General features: G+C 40.7%; 1 protein-coding gene across 1 annotated transcript in view; it reads right to left on the bottom strand.

The window, feature by feature from the left end:
* Positions 1–24,316, bottom strand: part of LOC102912016 (contactin-associated protein like 5-1) — a 922,425-nt gene that overhangs the window by 116,831 nt on the left and 781,278 nt on the right. The window contains exons 18-19 of the mRNA XM_076547187.1: positions 18,026–18,265; positions 10,590–10,814 (exon numbers count right to left, since the gene is read on the bottom strand). Coding sequence (XP_076403302.1) covers positions 10,590–10,814; positions 18,026–18,265 — 465 coding nt within the window. The remainder of the gene's footprint in view (positions 1–10,589; positions 10,815–18,025; positions 18,266–24,316) is intronic.

Raw genomic sequence — 24,316 nt, 5'->3', positions numbered from 1 at the left:
CTAACACTAAATTCTCTGCCTGAAAGTGTTCATGTCTGTTAGTTACCTGGAAACTGTAGCTACTCTATATAAAGAGAGTTTCATCCACGAGTATGCATGTCTATCACCCAAACCCTTTGCTTTCTTTGGGGAGAGTACTGACTAGAGAATTACTTGCAGTAATATTAAACCTTCCTTCTGTGAGAAAAGTTCTTTTAAAGAAGGGTACCTTCTTTTCATTGCCCATCTTTAACATCCTCCTTAGCTATCACTTGCCCAACTTTGTGTCTGAGTTAACATCTTTATTACTGACAAGTGAACCCCTTTGGGATATATTAACTTAAGAGGTAATGAGCTCTCACCGACCAAGAGGCTGAGTATCCTTAGCTAGTATCTTCTATAACCTTCCTACCTAATATTTCCCAAATGTATTGGATAAGTTCTTTAATTCATGATTTTTTTCTGTTCTGGTAAGATAAAAACTCTATCAAACTGTTACCACATTAGAACGTAAAGTTTGAGGTACCCCAAATTTGTGTTCTCTGAGTATTCTGTGTTCTGTGGCCAAGGTCACTCATAGCTGACTCTAGAATGAAATATCTCTTATCCCTTTTCACATGAGAGTTGTGTTTTTATATCAACACTTCACTCTTTTTATCTTTTCTTTTTTTCTTGCTCTTTAGGCCTCAAGAGGTTAAACCACTGTGTTTGGTTACAAAATCTTATCATGGACTCTCTGAGGACTTACTGCACTCAATAGTTGTGTGACTATCTTATTAGAGGCAGAATACATATTTCAATGATAGAACACTCTATAATCTAAGCTGCTTTGCTCATTGATGATACTATTAAGATGAACCAAACATGTCTCTTGATCTCATGAATCTTCTGAAAGTCAATAATTCTCTGTTAATTTTTCTATTACATGTACATAGATCAGTATCTAGTACATTTTAGGTGTTATAAATAATATATATATATATATATATATGCTTAGCATTCAATGTGGCTACATTTGAAGATGATAATTAAGATTAATTGTTACACTAAGAATAGAATTAACCTCTGTGTCGAGGCATATCATTACATTCTACCCAAGAGTTGGTCTAAATGGGCTGGCTAATCAGCTGTTCAAAGAACCACCCGTCAGGAATGCTGGCTCACACTAAGCCAAGCTGAAGAGATGAAAAGCAATTATTCCTTTAATCTGATAATGTACTTTTCTTTCCCAGAATCCCTTAGTGAAGCTTCATGATCGTCATGAGTTTCTGCTTGGTCTGCCTTTCTTTCTGAGCACTGTAACCATCCCTTTCTCTTATCTTCTGTCCTTTCTTTCAGATGCTTCTCCAGAGCCCACTTGTGTTTTGTCTGACCTTCTTGGATTCCTTACTTTTTTTTCTCTTTTTGCTGTGCAGCCAATCTCCATGCCTAGCTTAAACAACATGGTTCTTTCTTCTTCTGTGTCTCTGTCCTCTAGGCAGTTGCAGAGAGTTACAGTTTGCCTGCTTCAGTTTTGTTTTAGACTCTAATAAGGTTATCCTTGATCTTCTTTTTGAGCACATCTTGACTACCTCAATTAAAGAGATGAAGAACTAAAGAGGGGATGCCAATTTCCCCAGTAACAAATGATGTCACAAAGGACATCCCCTGATCTTACAGGATGAGCATCCTTCAAAGAAAAGATGATTCAGAAATTTCCACTTCCACTTTTCTCTGTCTTCTCTCTCTCTCTCTCTCTCTCTCTCTCTCTCTCTCTCTCTCTCTCTCTCTCTCTCTCTCCCCCCCCTCCCCAGCTCTTTCACTATTTCTCCCGCTCCTTCATCTCCCTCTGATGTAAACACATGAGCACAAGTAGAAAAGGTGGTCAACCCAGCAGAAGACCCCTCAACAGACAACAGCTCTGTCAGCCAGCACTTGACTTTGCACTCCTAGTCTTCATACCCTTTAAGGAAATGACTTCTCCCTTCACGTCACCCAGTCAACAGCATTCTGCCTGCAGCCCTCATAGACTAAGAATACCCTCAATGGGTGTCTGTAGAGTTATTATATCTGATATTTCATGTCTATATAAGCCTTTGGTTAGTGTTTCTTGCCCAAGAACTTATAGGACTGATTAAGAAGTCTCTACTCTCCATATTTTGGTTTTCTTTGATAATGATTTGTGCAGGCAAATAGTTCTACACTCACCATGACTGAAACACATAGAGGCTTTAAAACATGTTTAAATGTATCTACTGACTGGGGCTTAAAGTGTATGACCTGTCAATACACAAGACTATTAATCCTTCACATACACTCTTTTTTCCTTGATTTTTATCCCCTCTGCTGTCTCTCTACCTCTCTTTAGAAGGTATGTTTCACAAGGACATAGAAAAAAGTCATTCTTAAATGTTCTTGCTTTCATGCTTGTGCATAGCTAAATCTGCTCTCCCTGTGCAATGACAGCCACCTGATGTGAGACTACCCATAGCCCTATTTTCACCTTCCTCTAGCAATTTTCTGCCCATGAAGTGCTCGCCCTCTAGGTTCTGGGCACTTTCCATTTCCTCTTTTAATTATCCTTTAATATTAAATGTCTTAAATATTGGCCTTTGTATTCATGCTCTGATAACACAATATTGATCTAATAATTCATATTATTACTACTATCAATAAGGTGATGAAATGCTTTGTAAATTTCTGTTTGTTGAGTATATATATACATATATGCATATGCATATATATATACACATTATTTTATTTTGTCTGTATTTAACTGGTTAAAATAAAATACCACATACTGAGAAACCCTTGGCCTACTATATGATTTTTTTCTTATGCTTCTAGTGTTGGAGATTGAAGATGAAGCTGTTTAGTCTTTCCACTTAGAGAGAGGTCTCTCATCTTTGCTTATTGATGCTGACTTTCCCAACTCTGTCCTTAGATGCCATGGGAAGAGAAAAGATAGTTTCCTCCAGTGTCTTCTTTAGGATCAGGGCTTCAACCTCTATGACCTTATTTGATATAATTACTCTCTTACTCCAAATCTAACCATAACAGAAGAAGGAGAAATCAGTACTTCAAAATCTAGGGTAGGAAGTAGGAACAAACTTCTATTCATATTAGATGTTATTATATCTAAATAATATTTAGATACTTAGGAGCAAACAAAGAAATTTAAAGGATTCACTACAATAAAAAGAAGAAAAACAAGAAATAGTGTTCATATTGTATCCTACCCACATGTCTCTATTCCAGGGATCAGACCCATCACTAAGCACTGTGGGTCAGTAAGGTACTGAACATATCCTGCCCTTGAGGAACACTCATGGTCTTTGCTGAAAGGTCATAATGGGTCACAGCCATACTATTTGGAAATGGATTTTGGAAGGGAAGTAAGAAATTACTTAAAGTTCACACATGTATGCAATGATGCAATCAAACCTAACATGGAAAGTTTCAATAGATAGAGCAATCCCAGAGACTGAAGTGGTCAGGGCCAAATGAGGCCAAGAAAATAACATTCTGGGTCATGCTTCTCCAGCTTTGTGCATCCAAATTCCTTATGCCCAGAAGAATTCAAGCATACTGGTGTCAGAGGGGTGGGTTGCAAGAGGAATCAGTAAACTCTGAAGAGCTTCCTTGAGAGGAAGTGGGGATAGAAGGGACATTCTATTGTCAAAATGATCCTGTCTAGCAACTTTTAAGTTTTGTACTTTGAAGACACTTTGTCATGATCCTTCCTTCTTTCTATTTCCCTTTAGCTAGTATATATCAAATACAAGGTATCTGAGGTCATGATTATTCTTTTTGAGGTGTGGGCAATCAGAAATTCAGACTGTGATTCTTATAAATTTATGTGCTCCAGCAGAATTGATAGAAGAGAAATACTAAAGCAAAGGCACACAAATCACTCAATTCCAGAGGCAGCTGAGCAACCATGAAAGGAAGGTGACCTGTGAGCATCATTTGGATTTTGTACTGAGAGAATTTCAGCATAGATTGATAGCTTTGTTTGTGCATCATCTAACTTCACTTGTTTATTTCAAGTATCAGGGAACCAAAAGACAAATTTAAATATTTGCAACATGGGTACATATATAGACTGTGATAATTTATTTTGATTGTCAACTTGACAGTATCAAAAATCACAAAACAGACAAGCCTCAGGCCATGCCTCTGAGGGTTTATCCAGCTTAGGTTAACTGAAGTTAGAGAACCTACCCTACATGTAGGCAGCACCATTACAAGGCCTGGAATCCTGGACTGGAGGCAAAGGAGGAAGAGAGCTGAGCACCAGCATTCATCTCCCTCTGTTCCTGCTACCTTCAGCTCCTTGCTACCATTCTTTCCCTTCCATGATGGATGCTATCCTCAAATTATGACTCTTTCTTCTTAAATTGCTCTGTTAGCACAATTTTTCAGAGCGAAGACAGAAGCAAATAATTCCCACAGGTGAACATACACACACATTTTCCAATATACAGTGAAAATAACATGCTAAAATGAGGAAAGAACAAGTAAAAGGTTTTGTTAAAATTTTGTTTGCCAAGAGAACACTGACTTATCACTCCTGATTGAAAAGTCACTGGCTTCCTGCAACATTCTGTGACTTTCTCTGCCAGAATGAATGGGTCAACTTGTTCTCTCCCTGTACATAGTATCCACAGTCTTCTTGGCAGATAGTCTAACTGTACTAAAGCTGTACAAACCTTATATCTATGAGAAGCTGATACATTTCTGGCTGAAAAGCAGATTCTTAAAGGCAGGGCATGGTCTCCAAGAATATTTGTCACATGACAACTTTGAAGAAAAAATGTTGGTATTATGGGGTAGGGAGAATTGTTATTCAGTAAAATGTTGTATGGCTGGGCTGATGTTGTATTTCACAGAGCACTTTCTTTGCAAGCACAAGGACCTGATTTGATACTATTTGTGTTGACATGTACCATAACCTCAGCATCTGGTAGGCAGAACCAGACAGAATCTTGGAGCTCACAGGCCAGCCAGACTATCCTAATTGGTGAACTCATAGCAAATGAGAGACAATCTCACAAAGAAATGGAAGGCTTTGCTGAAGATGACATGTCTTGTGGCCTCCATGTGTGTGCCTGCATGCACACCACACACACACACACACACACACACACACACACACACACACACACACACCACAGGCATACAGAAATAAAATGGAATGTAGAGATCAACAATATTCTCAGATCGTTCCCCTCTCAGGACATGCTGCTTCCATTTAAAGCCTTTTCTTCAATTTCCAAGTTTCTAAGTAGTTTTCTGTGACTTAAAAACTGTCGCACCTAAAAATCTACCCCATCTTCCAGTGTGTGTGTGTGTGTGTGTGTGTGTGTGTGTGTGTGTGTGTGTGTGTGTTTGAGAGGGAGAGAGAGTTTACATTCCAGAAGTGACTATCCTTTCCTTTATTTAAACACCAGGCTCTGTTTTCACTGGAAGTGACAGCAGCAGCCTAGGCTGAGTAAGTCCAAAATTGGAGACATCAATACTAACAAGAAGGGCAATGAAGAATCGCAGTCCTGCTGAAAGAAACTGCTGCCAGGGCAGGGCTCACAAGCATGCCTTTGACTCACAGGCATCTTCTCACCTCTGGCCTGACTATGAAAAATCGATTTGCCAGCTGAGAACTTTGTTGACTGTTTACAAGATTTACCCTTCTAACTCTGCACCCTGGTTTCTCAGCCCACAGTACTGGAGTTAGAGTTTGCAGCCTTCTGAGAGAACAAATGGGACTCCTTTTAATTTGGCCTTATCATCATTATCACCACCAGATTCCCAAAGGTATCTTAAAACCAGAACAAGGTAAGAGGCTTTCTAACACAGGACTGTTAATTCTGCCCAGGATAGCTGTGAGTGGAACACAAGACTGTTGATTCTGTCCAGGATAGCTGTGAGAAGATCCTGATTGCAGAGGACTTCAAGGTAAACTTCTTCACCAATTGAACTTTCATTCTCCTTATCTTACTTCAACTTATAAGGACCCCTAACATCCAAACAAGGAACAGATTCTCTTTTCTTTTTGAGACAGGGTCTCATGTAGCCCAGGTTGGTCTTGAACATGCTACAAATCTGAAGCTATCCTTGAATGTTAGTCCTCCTGCCTCCACTTCCAGGTGTGAGCCACTGCTTTGAGCTCAAAAGAACAATTCTCACTGTAATGTACCCAAATTCCATCAAAATGTTCCTAGTTCCTGATCCATTGTTAATCAGGTCATGGCTTAATGCTGTGAATACATTAGGAACATGCTGAAAACATGAATTCTTAATTCCTAAAGTAGCTTTCAAAATCTGCAAATGAAGCCTTCACAGACATATATATTCATGAAAGATGATACAGAAGGGGATAAAGAATCACAAAATCTAAGACTTAGGAAGAAATTCAACTCTTGCTGGTTGTTATTTGGTCTCTCATCTACTTCTCAAATTATTATTCTTTCCCCAGCAAATAATCCCTTAATTGATATCTGAAGATCACTAATGGTAAGGAACTTAATACCACTGAAGATATTTGCTGCAGTGGTATAATCACTAAACTCTGAAGTTTATTATTAAAGTTGGCCAACGTCTTCTTTTCAGCTAGATTGCTACAGAAATCTGATCACTCCAACTCTGTCTAGGTTGGCTTTTGCACATTTTGGGCAGCTTCAGACTCTGTCTCTTTTCATATAGAATGGAGACAGCATTGGGTTGCTTGTCCACAGTCTCTCATACTAGTCATACTAATAACACCACTAGAAAAATTAAGGAAACAATGTGAATATTTGCTCAGTTGTGTCTTTGAGGGTATGGAGATGGCTGAAAGTACCATAGATTCTAAATAAACCACCTCCTGGACTATTTGACTACCCACTGCATGGAGGAGCCAAGAATGATATGGGGTAGAAGTGTGGTGGGAGGGCAAGAGTAAGAGAGAGGGATCAGGATTAGCAGATAAAATAACCAGTTAGCACAGAAACCCTCTCCCCTGAAGGATACACACAGCCTAACAGGGAATGTGCTAGCTAAGCCCCTGGGAATAAGAAGGTAGTTATGCAAATGCCTTATAAAGGAACATGACCTTGAGGCCAGTCCCAGCCCACCAGCCTGCTGCCCTGTTCAGGACTGCCTTTCTCCATTTTAATAAGCTGTCTATTTACACCACTATGCCTGTGTCTCCGGCCCAATTCTCTGTTCCAGCATACAACAACCCTGAAATCCCAGTGACTGTCTTCTAGGATGGGATCCACAACTCTAACAGAATGACTCTCTGTGTCAAGAGCCTCTCCTGTTAGTTAGCCTAAGAAGCCATGCTGCACAGCTGAGCTTTCACACGTCCTGAGACCTACACAACCAACACTTGGGGCCTGTGCAGCTCTGCTTGCAGAAGTTAGTTGGGGTTTCTAAAATGTAAATACCGATACAGTCAGGCGGCACTTCTAATGAAGAGAGACTTTAAGGAAGACATGAGAATATGCCAGGAAGGAATTAAAAAATGCTTCCCTAATTAAAAAAAAAACATATTAAGTATTTAAAAGAATCATGTGTTTCACAGGTTAAAAGATTAGCACTTTTTATTTAGTCCTCAGGATTAAGAAAGCAGACTCGGGTATGGTGGTGTACAACCATGATCCCAGCACACAGAGGTCGGGCCAGCAAGCCTGGGAGTTCCTGCAAGATGCTCCCACGTGAAGACACAACACAACCGAACACCTGACTGTGCCACTGGGCTGAGAAAGGGAGGTTTAGATCCCCTTGCTGACTCCTGCTTGCTGTTGTTAAGAGCCAAAATTTATCTCCAAGCCCCACCTGCCCAAGGGCAAGGGAACTTCCTGAAATGCTGGTTATTATAGTTCCTGGGAAATAACAAGCCACATGTTTTTACCTCCCTAAACAAGTTTTTTTGAAGCTATTACTCTGGATATGCTTGATCACATGTAGGTGGGAGGTAAATAGGCAGGAAATATATCAGGATGCATGTTTGCCCCTTATTGGACCTGATGGGGAATGCAATGCATTATGGGTTTTACCTTTTTAAGTTGCTAAAAAATATGATTCTCACTGGGAAATGGGGTGGATCTGATGAGACCATTTTTCTGGTCAGTACTTAATTAAAACTTGCTTCAAATTTGGCTCAAAAATATGGAACTAGTTTTTCTCTCTAAAAATCTCAGGATTAACACTGTGATATTATGAATTATTTATTTGCTGTCCTTGTGTCTCAGTTTCTAAAACTGCAGAAACCTGGCATAATAGAAATATTAATATCAATGGGTAACCAGAGTTACTAGGAGAGTTAAGCACAGTATGGGCTCATTATAATAATTAGCTGCAGTGATTGCTGTTCTCTATTTCATGTATTCATTTCAGACATATACTGTGACTAGTATAAGTATGTGAAAGCCTACCCTAAAGGTACTTCAGGAACAATCCTGTCTCTTTAGCCATCTTGCTACAGTCCAAACACAACAGGAGAAAGTGATGCAGTTTAGAAGGGAGAGTACTGGGCCAATTGTCAGGAAACATTCCTGGATGTTCCATGGATTAGCTGTCTGCACTACATGTACCTGCTTGAACTGTCCATGCCTGGGGTCCAAAGACAGCCTCACACACTCGAAAGGATTGCCATAGCAAATATGAAGGGCTGAATTATTGGGATGTTTTTGTGCTCAAACTTTTAAAAGTCTAGTGAGAAGTTGGTGATTAAATCACCCAAGAGCGCCGGGCGGTGGTGGCGCACGCCTTTAATTCCAGCACTCAGGAGGCAGAGCCAGGCGGATCTCTGTGAGTTCGAGGCCAGCCTGGGCTACCAAGTGAGCTCCAGAAAAGGCGAAAAGCTACACAGAGAAACCCTGTCTCGAAAAACCAAAAAAAAAAAAAAAAATCACCCAAGAGCTTGAAAAATAATCAAATCTCCTCTTCCTCCTCTTCTTCGTCTTCCTCCTCCACTCTTCTTCATCTTTATCCTCCACCTCATCTGCTTCCTCATCCTTTTCCTCCTCCTCCTCATTCTTCTTTTCTCTTTATCTCTCTTCTTTCCTGCCTATCCATACGTTGTCTTACCTTCCTCCATGTTGGTCTCAGAATAAATGGCATCTGTAGCATCTTATGAACTATCTATTATTATTGTTGTTCATTTGGCTGTTTCATCTTACACGACCCCAAATATTCATTATACCTTTCAGAATAAGTGAATAGTTCTTTATATTCAAGTCATACATAGTACACTGTGACAAAGAAGTATAACACAAAGAACAGACAGAAAGTAGCACACCAACACAAATATGTACTTTGCACCTGAAGTGTAGACAAGGTCATATACATGCTGCCTTCGACGGGTGTCACTTCTGCTGTGGCACTCAACAGTTCACCTTTGAGCTTAGCTTTGTGGTTGGGATAAATTGACCAAAAGTCTGAAATCCTGTAGTGGTACCAGAAGATTGCAAGAGGATTTGAACCATATTCCTCACCACAGGACAGTGTTATGTAAGATCATGTGATAGACAGATATGTGTGTGTTTCAGTGGTTCATTTGTTTAAACAATTGTTTCATGTGGTAAGATTTTGATTTCATAGTATACTTGGTCATGGCTTTATTAGGAGGTTTTATCCTTTCATAGTGTGATTAAAAAAATTATGTGATCAAAAAGTTTGACCTCCAATTGCTACAATATATGGTTAGCATCAATATTTCTTGTATGATACAATTCCTGTCCTTTCTCTAACCTTCTCATATCCACTAGGTCAACCTTCCTCCCAAAGCTTGATTCACACCTTCATTGTATGTTTATGAGCAGCAGTATGACAGGTAGGTACTATAGATAGATACCTTGAAAACTGAGATACAAAGTCTCCTTTGCAAATTCTATTTTATTGGGGATGTCAATAGAAAAGAAACAGAGATAACAAAGAGCTGCAGCCTTCAAAAGACACTTGAGTTCATCTATGTATGTGAAGTCAGGGTACAATGTCCTATAATAAGGCATGAGTTTTATAACTAATTTTAATAATTGTAAGAAAGGAAAGAAATAACAAAATTCCATTTATCAATTAGTAGTACTTTTTTGGCAAAGTAAAATACTCCAGCTCTTGCCATTTCAGAGTGGAAAATATCACAGATCAATAGTCAACCATTGTGTACAAAGAGTTGATATCTCTAAGAGAAAATCAGATTCTCAGAAGTGAGGTTCTGTGCCACAGGGTTTGGCTCCTACACCATATTGCCTGGAAGACCTAGACAACGCCCACCTATGAACACAGCCAGTATTTATGCTCTACCAGGCCCCAGTGAAGGGCAGGGCAGCAAAGATGGCAGGATACATATGGAAACTGCCCTTCTGAATTTCAGACCACCTTATGATCTTTTATACTTACTGGATTCCAGCATAAAACATCAGTAAAGAATCATCACAACACAATCAAGACAAATTAAAGTGGATGAGTTTGAGACTTTGGTGGCAAATTGACACTGTCCCAGGATACTGATTATGCCTCGTAAAGGAAAACTGGAATGAAGGGTTTGGCTGAAGCTGACCAGCTGCTCGGCTCTGCAGGGTACTGCTGAGCATGAGATGTCCCTTCAGGCAAGGCTGGCCTTGTGACTTCATGCCACCAACACTCACCATTCTTGCCGAGCAGGAGAGCCAGAGAATCCTGAGACGAGAAATTGAGGAAGAGCAAGAGGCTGGGGGCCTGTGCTGTCACAAAGCTCAGTGTGATTGTTTCCTTGGATGGGGCTGTATCTGTGTAGATAGCTGAAGATGACAGGCTTGTGTTCTTGGTCACCGGGTATGGTTCTTGAAACATGTATGTAACCGAGCTGCCAGAATCAAAAAGAGCTGAAATCTCTGTAAAAAAAAGAAGACAAGAGAGCACATTTTCAAACACTGAGTCAACTACTTGAAGTAATTTTAATGCCTGCCTATTGTTTCCTTGCACCCAGCACTGTGTGAGGGCTGTTAAAAAAAAATTAGACAATGTGCTTAACAATTTTGAAGAGACTCAAATCTACTTGTGTGTATGATCACATATGTGCATGAGGATTCATGTCAGAAACTAAGGGTGGTGTGTTCATTTTTTGAGACACTAAACCTAGAGCTCCTGTACTAGCTAGACTGGCTGGCCAGAGGCCTCAGAACTCCTCTTATCTCACCTCCTCTAGGGACATCTGTGGTCTATGTGAGTGCTAGGGATTCCACTCAGACTCTCATGCTTGTGCGGCGAGCACTGTGCTGACAGAGCCGTTTCCACAGTCATTTTTATCCATTGTTTGCGATTAGAAATGTGGCTGGGGATCTTAATCACAACACTAACCCTCTCTCCATATCACTATGTTATTCAGTGAGATGGTCTTTGTAAATCACTGAGGAACATTGCCCAGCAGGCTTTAGACTAATGGAACCTCTGTGTTGCAAGAAAGTATACCTGGAGCTGGGGAGATGGACTTAGATCTGTGAATGCACATCTGACTATCAAACTGTGTGGTAAACTTGAGTTCATGTGGCTATGATAGGGTTCTCTTCTTCCCAAAAGAAGGGTGCAGTGTTCCTAATCCTCCCTCGATATTCCCTGGCAAAGTGTGGGGCACTGAGAACATAACCAAACTTAGCTTTGCTTCCTAATGCTCTTCCCATGTTTCTGCCTTGTGAAAACTCTGTTACCAGTCTGTAATAGTGCCACCTAATTAATGCTACATGTTTATGCATAGTCTCTGGCAGACTGGGACTACTAGTGCAATCTTATGAAAGGTTCAAAACGAATGTTTGTCTTTCATCAAGCAAGTTATATCAGTGTTTCTTTTGTTAAAAATAAGAATTCCCCACACATTAGAAAGTGGAAATCAAGTAAGTTTGAGAATAAATATGTAACAACTGTCTCCCATGGACAATGGTATATGAGTAAGAACATGAACCAAGACTATTTCTGCAGAGCTCCGGTGACTGATGAATTAAGTAAGAGAAGACAGTATTTATAATGGGAACTATTGCAACAGTTGAAACTTAGGCTTACAAATATTTATGACATATACAGGAATGCTTATTGGATAAAATAAAGGAAACCTGTGGCATAAATAAAATACACATCATGATCTCCATATCTCCACTATATTAAATGCAAGTAACATTTTTGTTTGTTTGTTTGTTTTGAAATGATTGTCTATGTGGTTCAGTTAACTTTCTAGATTTGTACAAATATTTCCAAATCTATTACCTAGCATTTTTAGCAACAAAAATATTTAAGTGATAGAATTGGTTATTCAGTCAATAATAGAAGAAAGCTGAAGGAAAAAATTTACACATTGATAAATGATACCTAGGCATATGGATATTAGCAGGCAAAAGAATCATATGAAGACTGCCAAGGTGGCTCAGAGGATAAAGATGCTTGCAACCAAGCCTGATGATCTGAGTTCAGTCCCTGTGAACATCCTGTAGAATGAAAGAAGCTACTCCTATAAGTTGTACTCAAATCACACATGTGCCCTGGCATGCTGACAAACACACACACACACACACACACACACACACACACACACACACAGAGAGAGAGAGAGAGAGAGAGAGAGAGAATTAAATAAATAAATAAAAATAGATAATAAATAAATAAATAAATATGAAAATTAACTCAAAATGTAACAATATCTGTGGGCACCATGGGCCCTGACCCCCGACTGTGAGTGGCTGCAGCCTTGCTTGCTGACCAGGTGTCCTCCCTATTCAGATTCCCTGCCGGTGTCCTTCTCACCTTAGGATCATCGGAGAGCTTACCGGAGGTTCTTTGTTCCTACATCCTGCTTGTGGTGTAAACAACTTAGGTGCATCCTGTATTTGGTGTAAACAACTTAGATGCAAGAATGCAGAACATTGGGTCTGGAATGTAGACCGTTGGTAGCAAACTTCTGCCCTCAGGGGATCCTCCATTTGTGTTGTAAGCCTGTATTTAAGGTTTCTTCCCTCTTTCAATAAACGGCATTCGACATCCAATCGTACGGATGACCCGCTGTCTCTTGTCTCTATTTTTTAATCCACAGCCCTTCGCTCGGACATGGTGAACGGGTATCGGTAATGCAGGCATTACCGCTACAAATATCCTCAATAGAAGAGCTAAAATTATAGAACACTCAGAAGAAATCATAGGTACAAACTTTTACACCCTTGAACCCACCCATTATTTCTCATGTATGACAGGAAAAGTAGAAGCAATAAAAGAAAGAAAAGATGAATTAGGTTCCATCAGAATGTAGCAGCTTTCTGTTTCAAAAGATATAATGAAAACTCTGAAAAGAAAACCTATAGGATGGAGGATAAATTTGCAAATTATAATTTTATAAGGAACATATATTCAGAAAAGAGGAAAAAGTTGTGAATGAATGGCAATGAGAATAAAAATCTGCAAAAGATTTGAATATGCAGTTATTCAAACCAGACATGCAATGAATGTTAATGATTTGAAAGACTGATTAGCATGACTAGTCATTAGGTATGAGCAAGTCAGAGCAACAGTATTGCACCATTTCCCACACAGTAGGGTGTCTGCTATAAGATAGGCACACAGTAACAGGTTGTGAGAGTGCAGAAAAACGAGAGCTTTGCACACTTCTCGTAAGATGGAAAGTCCACAACCCACTTTGAAAAACAATTTAACAGTTCCTCGAGAGATGAAGCATGGGCAGCAAGCTGGCTGGCAGGTAAGTGAACTTGTCACTCACCAGTCTTAGTGACCTGAGTTTTATACCCAGTGCTGCACAGTGATATTAGGTCAAGGGGGAAACCCCCCAAGTATTCCCAGAAAGGGTAGTCCCACTGACTTGTCCCAAAGTGAAAGTCTAAGCTCAGCTCAAGCTGGACTCTAGGAGGATTTCTAGTGTAAAGATCAAAGCTCACAGGTGGCATTCCTCAGGAACCTGTGAAATTGGTTTCTGCCCACAGAAAAGGGCCAGTTCCCTTGGCATATACCTGTGGTTGCCTATCAAAGATAACATTCAGTATTTCATGGTACCTAACGCATGTACCTGTTGTGCATTTCAAATCTTGCACTAGAGCTTACCTCCTCCATTATGCTCCTTCCCAGGCTGTTCCAGGTTACAGAACTGGCAGCCCCCACACTTCCACCCCAGCCCTGCTTCTCTGCTTCTCTTGCTAGCCTCCCTGCCATTTTCCCCCACTTCTCTCTGTCACCCCTCAAGCCCCGCAGGGGAGATAGCCCTGGCCCTGCCAGTCCTATTTGCTTTTTTTTTTTTTTTCCTTTCAGTTCTGGACTCTTCCAGATGCCTCTGTCTGTTCTCTCATATTTACAGTCAACAAAACTATACTCCCCATGGAGCAGCCATTTCTATGGTTTCTTCCCTGTGCCATCACTCACAGGTGGAAGAAGAGAAACCGAGTTCTGAAAGTTGCTGTTTGCCTTCTACAGGCCCACATGGCACACATGTGCTCTGTCAGCTTCACTTACTCAAATAAATACATGTAAATAAAATGATAGCAAATTACGTGACATTCTTAAACATGCACACAAGTTTCAGGGGTAGTATTGTTCAGAAGCATCAGAAAGTAGTGACAGTCTAGTGCCCACTGTCTGACAAACAGGCAAGCAGAGAAAGGAACAGCCATAAAACACTTTGGCAATAGGAAGAAAAAATTGCCTTGACCTGGGAGAAGTGACAACATTATCTAATCAGAGAAAGGTGAAACAAAGAAGCAATTTGTATTAGGGTTCCTTTATAAGAGAGTTCCACCTCGGCAAATCCACAGAGGCAGAGGGAGGAGTGTCTTCTTGGGAGGCAGAAGGTTGCTACAGGCACTGAGATTTTGAGGTGGCTGATGAAGAAAATAATCTTAACCTAGGTAGGGAAGGGTATGTGGGGAACAGGAAGCAGGACAGATAGATACACTTTACCAGGGAGGATTTCTTTGGGTTTGAATTGTTTCTAACTAAAAGACTAACAATAAATAACTCTTTAAAAAAGCACAAAAAAGCAAAAAGCCACATTCCTGGAGGGATATTTCCATCACATTTTTATTCAGAATAAAATCAGAATCACAAATGAGGAAAAAAACCTAAAGCAAAGCAGCAGACCAAATAAATCAAAGGTCCCCAGCTCTGAGAGTGAATGACTTTCACATCACCTGGGCTTGAGAGATGGCTCAGAGGCTAAGTCCTCTTCCTTGTCCACAGGACCTGAGTTTGGTTCTTAGCACCCATGTCAGGCAGCTAACAACCACTGGGATCAGTTCCACAGAATCTGATACTGTCTTCTGGCATCCTTGGGCTCCCACACTCACAGAATGAATGTACACAATCATCCAAAAAATAAAAATAAAAATAAAAATACGAACAACCCATTGGTGGCATGACTTGGAAAGGTGATCCTGGGATCTCCACATCTCCCCTCTCATTTCTGCCTCACAGAAGCTGTAAGAAATGGAGTTTTTCTACCACACTCACCTATGATGTCAACACGGATGCAAAAGCAGTAGAGCCAAGGAACTATGGGATAAAATGCCTGAAATTATAATCCCCAAAGAATGTTTCTTCCTTGTTATAGCACCGTAAGGAACAGGAAATGGGTGACTGGGCCCAGGACAGGCGAATAAGCACATGTCCTTAATTCTATCCTTGATATTCCACGTGTTTAAAAACCTCAGCTCTGGCATGCATGATGCTGTAGTAAAAAGCAGGGAACAGCACCCCAGCAGGGAACACTCTTTGTTCAGGGTTCTCTTGGCACATGGCTCTCCTTTTCAGTTCCAAGTCACATTTCCCAGAGGCAATTATAAAGACAAATATTTGGTTAAGAAGGGCATCTTACATCCATTGCTTATCCAGGGGGTCATTTAATTTCAACAAAGAGGTAGAAATTAGAAACAGTAGAGTAGGTAGGACCCTGAAAAGGTTAAGAAGGACACAGTTGTTTATTTCACTGATGCATCAAAATGAGAAACAGGTATTTTAACAGATGTGGACAACAGTTGTGCTGCTATCAACACAGGAGAGTAAACACAAAAGTTGCAGAAAGGAAGCTGTACCAATGAGGCTAAAGAGGAGGATGTTCCCAGGGATGTTTGGATGAGAGATGCAGGTAGAACCTCTGATCAAGGTTTCCCTTCCCCATTAGAAGACTTTGACGTGGATACTACAGGACACTTTTGGTATACTTCGGCATCATGTCTGGTCCCCTGCATCTGCATGTGCATCTTGTAATGATGGAACCACTCAAGGATTCACTCCGACTTGGCAGAGTTGTTAGCAGAGTTTTCCTCATGTGAAAACTGAGAACACCTTTGTCTTCAAATTAATTTAAAATGCATTTGCTTATTCTTTAAGAATGTAATATATGCTGTGTTTGTTATTTTTTGTTACCTGGATACAGGTCAGGGTAAACCAGCAAGAGGGAACTTCAATTGGAAAAATTCCTCCATCAGACTGTCCCATAGGCAAGTCTGTAAGGGCATTTTCTTGAATAATGATTGGTGTAGGAGGTCCCAGCCTACTCTGAGCAGTACTGCCTCTGGGCAAGTGGTCCTGGATTATCCAAGGAAGCTGGCTGAGCAAGCCACCGGGAGCAAGCCAGTACACAATATTCCTCTTGGTCTCTGCTTCAGTTCCTTTCTCCAGGTCCCTGCCTTGGGTTACTGCCCTGTAAGCCAGATGTGCTCTCTCCTTCCCAAGCTATTTTGGTCACAGCACTTACCATAGTAAAAGAGACTAAACTGAAACAGATGTTGGGAGCAGGTTCATGGATGCTGCTGGGATAGACATGAACATGCTGTTTGCGGGTAGAATGTGGATTGTGGAATGTATTTGGCATTTTAGCCTGGAAAAAGCATTGAAGGCTCAGAGTCTACTGGGCTATTCTATATGAATTTGAAACAATGTTGAGAGCAAAGCAGATGATATAGGCTGAGCTTGTTACATTTTAGAGGGAAGAATAGACATCAGGATTGTTGGTGTGATATTTTGTATATAAAACCCCTGAAGGTGAAACTTGTGCAGCACTAAGAAAACAGAGGCTGGTCAGTTGGAGCTGAGGAAATCAGCTGTGATTAGTAAGAGACCAGAATCACGGAGGCAAAATCTTCTGTAAAGTGTTTACTCAGGGTTAACACCCAAAGCTGTAGGCCAGAGGAGCCAAAGCTACATCACAAGCTGGCACCAAACTTGGAAATATCTAAGAATCTTCCAAATGGCACTGGTTTTGGTGGTGTGAAACCGCCGTACTGAAGGTGTCATAAAACTTAAAACACAGCATCATGAGAAGTCATTGGTGAAGATATAACCTTGGTTACTGTAGAAACCCCAGGATTGGAAGGGTCATGGGGAGAAGGAGAAGTCTGGTACCATGTGTAGTGTCAGGGTTACAAAAGAGAGGCCAAGAAGCCATTGGTGAAGGTAGAGACCCCATCATATTAGTGATGTCTGGACTGTGAGACAACAGCCAAAGTAAGCACCAACTATGGGATGGAGCTGGCCTGAGTGTAGGTAAGCAACTACAGTTCATAAAAGTTCATAGTGAACTTCTTTTATTCATTGATATGTATTCTTTCAAAAACATTAAAGCTAGCTTTAGTGTTTCCATATCTTCTTTTGCACTCAACACTGTGGTCCCTTGATTCATTTTCTAATTGAGGTACTAGAACTAGAAATGTTAGTAAGTGGTCCACTTCTGGTTTTCAGCTTTTCTTCAACCTGGATGATGTGCCCATTTTCAACTATGACCACGCACAACTGCACTGCCAGCAAGCGTGCAAGCCCAATGCCAGGATAGAGGCTATGACTATGTTGATGAGCTAAGCAGAGTCTAAACAGGGAAAACGTGAGAGTACGAATCTGGGGTACTGCTTGAGGGCATGGAGAACGTTGGTTTGACCATTGTCACACATAGAAGCAATGGTGTGGTGTGCCTAAAGGCATCGGTGCCATTGGCTTGATCATGCCATGTGGACATTAGAGCATCACATACAGGAACAATGGTGTGTATTGCCTCAGGCATGGGATTGCTGGATGTGGCGTGTGGAAGCTGCTGGACTGGACACAGTAGTGGCATGCGTGCCCAGCTTACCTTTCTGGCAGAAAGGCCCTTCATATGGTGAGTTGGTGCAGTCACAGGAGTAGCCACTGTGCTTTTCCACACACTTGCCCCCGTTGTGGCAGTTACTTCCATAGCTGCTGCAGTGACCTGGGCAGCCAGGTCTGACTCCAGATGTGACCTTTGCCCTCTCTTCCAGATCCACTTTCTGCCCATTCAAGTGTAAAGAGCGGATACATCCAAGAAACCCTTTCTGTCTTGACGATGTCCCTCCTAAGGGTGAAAAACAAGAGGGAAAACATGAACAGTGTCATTGCTATATTTCATAGATATAACCAGTAGATCACAGAACCTCTGACTCAGAAATCAGACCACTTCCTGCCATGTGATCTCTCCCTGGACAGGATGGGAGAGCCTGCTCTGTCCATGCAGCTCTTCTTCTTCTTGTTGTAGCTACAGACAAGGCCTGCCCAGTTCCTATAGCCATGACACCAGAGGGCCTTGAGGACTGGATGCTAATGATGATGTCTAGCATGTAGATTGGGGTATGTGGTATGGGACTTGTCCCCATCTTCATGAAAATCTGTAGGATCAAAATGCCTTCTTTTTGTTCTTCAGATCTAAGAGCTCCTCACTCTCATTTTGGAACCTGTGGGGCTTTTGTGGTCTTCATGCTATTGCTCTCTGAAGGAAGCTGTCTGCAGGGTGATTTCACCTCAGCTTCCTTCTGTCGACTTGTAACATTGTATTACATAAGAGTAATATCTTTGTGCTAACACTCAACTGAGGTGGTATAGTCAGCCCTGATGAACTTTTCTTTAAGAAGCTGAGTTCAATTGCCAGTACCACTGAATTAAGTAATCATGGCTGTGCACATCAAAAATCTTAGCACGCAGGATGTGAAGTCTGGAGGATCAGAAGTTCAAGATCATCTTTGACTATATAGCATGTTGGAGGCCAGCTTAGGAAATACGAGAACATGTTTCAAAGAAAAACATGCCCAGAGAGAGCAAGACTAAGAGAGACATAACTCTTCTTAGATGCATAGGAATGAAAGTTTATATGACCATGGTGTCTGCATGTAAATAAAATATGGATTTTTTTATGCAGCCTATAATGTCTTCATGAGAAATAAAACAGATAGAGTCAGATTGTCCTTCCTGGCAAATTCCAAAGAGAACTGTCAGATGCACCAAAGAGACGAAACTGCAATATATTCCTTTATGCTTGTGCACTATAGGACTGTGCACTGGGAGACGGAAAGACTGGTGTTGAGGTTCACCTCCATGTCACTCACTGGTTGGCCATATTGAGCACTGAATTGTTGGATTTTCAGCTATTCCATCTGTCATTCCATGTTTTTAGAGTAAAGCTTACTGAGGATCATGGAGTGTAACGTGTGTTCAGGGATTGTAGTCCTCTGGGTCCTTCTCTTTAAGTCTTCACCTATTGCCTAGACTCAGTAGGTGCATTATGTATTATCTACTTTTTGATCTTAGAGTTATCTATAAAATGCTATTTAGCAGATAAGATTTCTCCACTCAAATTGAGACTTGGGCTGTAATCCCACTCTCAGCCAAGATACATCTGGAGCCTGTCAGGAGAGGGTTCAATACTCTCCATCAAGCATTGAGCAAATTTAAACTTTCTCATTGTTTTGTTCACAGAGAAAACCCTACTCTCCCCAGATATAAGAGAAATGTGTGCTAAGAGACAAGAAGTTGGAAAGCACAGTTAAATCCCATTACCCTGTATGTGTGCTCTGCTGAGAATTCTAGGAGATCCTAAAAGAGGCAGAGGACCATTCTGGCTTTAGAAAACAGGCATTTAGTGTCCAATCTTCGAGCTCAAGGTTATATCATAGATGAGTAGAGAGTGCATAAAAGTCCTTGAAATCTGCCTAATGTACTAATGAAACATAGAAAGAATGGGGGAGGGGAGAGAAAAACAAGAAAGGAAGAGGAGCAGGAGAAAATACTGATGGTAGAAACTACACATCAATTATTTTCTGTATTTATAGGCTGAGACTCATTCTTCTTGAACACTTTATGCCACAACTCTATTAAATTTGGTTTACAACATAACTAGATCTGTGTGCATATTTATCAAAGAAGATAGGCTAGGCATTAGAAATTTGCCATTTTGGATAAGAAGTATAAGTGTAAACAAAGAAAATAAAATTGTAAATTGAGGCTGGGGATGGATCAGTGAGTAAAGTGCTTAACTGACAGACATGGAGACCTGAATCTGATCCTCAGAACCTAGGGAGACTGCATAGGACTGGACTAGGTCCTCTGCATTCCTGAGACAGTTGTGTAGCTTGGTCTGTTTGAAGGGGCCTGGCAGTGAAATCAGGATCTATCCCTAGTGCATGATCTGGCTTCCTGGAGCTCATTACCTTTCACAGCCTTGATGCAGTGAGGAAGGGCTGGGACCTACCTCACCTGAATGTACCAGGCTTTGCTGACTCTCTGTGGGAGACCTTATCTTTTCAGAGGAGGGGATGGGAGGTGGGTTGGAGATGAAGGCTGGGGGGGGGGGGAGCAGGAGGACGGATGAGAGGGGGATCTGCAGTTGGTATGTAAAATGAATAAAAATTTTCTTAATAAAGAAAAAAGAACCTATAAAAAGACTAAGTGATGTGATGTATGCCTATAATCACAGTGATGTAAGATATGAGGTGGAGACAGGCAGATCTCTGGAAAACCACAGTGTAGATGCTTAGAAATATACCTTCCTTAATCCATCCCAGGTATGGTGGTTTGAATGAGAACAGCCTCCACAACATCATGTTTGCATACTTGCTCCCCAGTGAGTGGAACTGTTTGAGAAGGATTTGGAGGTGTGACCTTGTTGGAGGTGGTGTGTCACTTGGGACTGGCTTTGAGGTTTCAAAAGCCTATGCTATCCCCGTGTCTCTCTCTCTGTCTCTTACTTATATATCAAGATGCAAGCTCTCGGCTATTGCCCCAGTGCCATGAGTGCCTGGCTGTTGCCCTGCTCCACATCATGATTGTCACAGAGTCTACCCTCTGTAACCATGAGTGCAATCTAAGCATTTTCTTGGTCATGGTGTCTTATCACAGAAATAGGAAAGTAACTAAGATACCAGGTAACCAGACCAATAAACACACATGAATCACTGCTTGAGCCCAAAGAACAAAAAAGAACATTCCTGAGATACAAAGCTAGTCTCTTACTCTGAAATATTGAAAAAAATTGACTTTGCTTCCAATTCTGATAAGAATGCAGGCTGAGAGGCCAAGCCTCAATTACACTGTCTTGTCTGTTTCAATTTCGGTGAGTAAGTCTCCTTTAACCACAAGATAAATCAATGGCACACACAAGCCGATCACAAAGGAAGGCTCATTATTTCTTTTCTGGGGGTTATATGCAATAAAGAGGGGAGGATTTATGGAGCCTCACACTGGGTTCTGTTTCTCTTGCTCTGTAGTCACCTCCCTTCATGGATTTGAATAACTCTTCATTTATCTTCTTGGTGTCATTTTTTTCTCCTAGCAGTGGTTGTGAATGCAAGATCTATTGTACATTTTCTTGCCTGTGTGGCTTAGTCAACAAGTTTATAAATGAAGAAAGGGTGGCTGGGGTAATTTCTCTGGTAAAAATGCACTTCTCAATGTAGAGACATATAAACTAAGTATGATTTTCCTCAGACTAGAAACTCAAGTCCTTCTACATGCTGAGAGAGCACCATGGCATGAGGCCTTGTGCAACTACCTTACACAGTGAACTAAAGTTGTGCTTTTATAGGCTGTGCTTTGTTTTTATAAAAGAGAAAAATCTAAAGAACAGATTCTTTTTATTATAAGGAATATACAGACTAGGCCACATGTTAGATAATTTTAAGAAGAATACATGCCAACACAAAACACACACACACACACACACACACACACACACGTACATCCATGAATATATTCACATATAGAAACACATACACATAAACACACACAGACCACACACAAACACACATCTATACATACATGTGCATGTATACACAGAGACAACACAAGTACACATGCACACATACATGTATATGCACAAGAGATAACACAAACATGCACACAGAGAAAGCACAAATACATGTACACACATACATGTACATGAACACAGAGACATGTACACACACTGTTAGAGGACATGTTGTAAGAGTCCACTCTCTCCTTCTACCACATGGGTCCTGAAGATTAAACTCAGGGTGTCAGACTTGGCAAGAGTCTGTAACTGCTGAGCTATTTTTTCATTCCAAAGTTGTCAATTTTTTAAGAGAAAGAAATCCTAGCAAAATTCAAGAATGTCTTTCATTGAGAAGTCAGATGGCGATGCACCTGCTTTCTTGCTGGCTTCTGTCCAGGACTCCACCCAGATTTAGCAGGTTGAGTTACTTTGCTGTCTTTGCACATACATATTTCAGCTATCATTCTGATACATTTTCCACTTCAAATTTTTGCATCTTGACTTACATACAGTTGTTGGGAAGCTATTTTTTTTTTCAAATTATAACAGTCCTTCCTAGAGAGGATCTTTAAGACTTATGATGTAAACAAAATTTGTGCCATTCACAAGCCTCTCCCAAAGGTTATATGTAGCTTTGATTTTTACTCTTTGGGGGCCCACACACAACTCCCAAATAAATACATGGAGACTTGTTCTTACTTGTGAATTCCCAGCCTTAGATTGGCTTGTTTCTAGCCAGTTTTTCTAAGTTAATTTATCCCATTTCTTTTTAACTACATTTTGTCTCTGAGCTTTGTACCTTTCTTTATTTTGTATATCTTTCTTTCCTTCTTACTCTAGGGCTGAATGTATGGCTGGGTGGCTGGTCCCTGGCATCCTCTTCTCCTTCTTCTTTCTCATTCCTCCCCTTCTTCTCTTGAGCCTAGATTTCTCCTCTTACTTATTCTCTATGCCTGTCAGCCCTGACTCTCTCTCTCTCTCCTGCCTCGCTATTGGCTGTTCAGCTCTTTATTAGATCAATGAGGTGTTTTAGGCAGGCAAAGTAACACAGCTTTACAGAGTTAAACAACTGCAACATAAGAGAATGTAATACATCTTTGCATCATTAAACAAATATTGCCAGCATAAGTGAATATAACACATCAAAAATTAATATTACACAACAGTTCTACAAGTAATAACAATTATTGGAACAGGATATGCTTTAAGAGCCCCACCACCACCACCAAGATTCCTGTAAGTGTTTCAAAAACCTTTATAAGTCTTCTTCCAGGCCATAGGGAGCTGTCAGTGAGGCAGTTACCTGAGCCACCCATTTTCCTGTGAGAAAACCTCATTTATAATCATAAAAGAAACCAGTAAATTCACTGTCTCAGTAAGTTAGACTTTAGGGCAATTGCTTCTTTGTTCTGTAATGTTTGCTCTTTTTAGAGTGAATACATAGTTGTTCACATCTCCAGGGGGAAATTCACACAATAGTTTACTATACAGTTAGGAGAGTGGAAAGATAGCTTTATTCTTAAAGTGGTTTTCAGCCTTTCTTTATCGTCTCAGTCTTAATCTACAAGTTCATAGATAATCAAACTAATTTTATTACTCATTTCAAGCATGCTAGAGTTATATTACACATTCCACTAAGTTCATCTAATTCTCAATGAGAAAGGAAGTGGTGTTGCTGCCCTTCACTCTGAACAGTGAAGACATCAACTTAAAAATGATTACCTTGGCTAGAGTCAAGAGTCAGAAAAATTTTGCATGGCAGAGCTGGGGTGGAATAGGATCTCCTGACAGGCAACAGTACAGAGGACTCCCAGCCCTGAATTTGTGAGCTAAGCTATTATGCTGAAAATTTGAGGTTAATGCCACAACAAAGAGAATCTTTCTTCTGCTTCTCTCTTACATGGTTTCTATTCCAAGAAGCACACATATACACATCCATGTATTTATTTGGTGCATGACATCAATCTTTCTGACAACAAAGAGTATTGATTAGATAGTTTATTGAGAAGCAATTTGGTATATCATATCTCAGTTGGCCCTGGTATCAGGTGAGTTCATTAGGATGGGGCTTCCCTGGATTAAGTGTGAATCAGTTCTTAAAATGGAGCTTAGAATGCTAAACCTGACTTAGAAAAGCACTTGAGAAATCTTCCCTGTCTCCAAAGAAGTGCCTTATGTATGCGCCCTCTCCAACCCTGCACAAGCGCAGGAGTCTCCATTTTCCCCAGTTCTCCTCTTTCCCTCCTTTAGTGCCAGCACTGAGTGGGCCAAATGTGGCTCTGATTTAACAAAAATTATTACGTTAATGTCTTCCTGTATTTATGCTTCATCTCATTATATCTCTTT

The sequence above is a fragment of the Peromyscus maniculatus genome, chromosome 11 (assembly GCF_049852395.1).
Source record: "Peromyscus maniculatus bairdii isolate BWxNUB_F1_BW_parent chromosome 11, HU_Pman_BW_mat_3.1, whole genome shotgun sequence".
Taxonomy (NCBI): Eukaryota; Metazoa; Chordata; class Mammalia; order Rodentia; family Cricetidae; genus Peromyscus; species Peromyscus maniculatus.
Note: the sequence above shows the minus strand (reverse complement) of the source record. Positions and strands in the feature narration are given on the sequence as shown.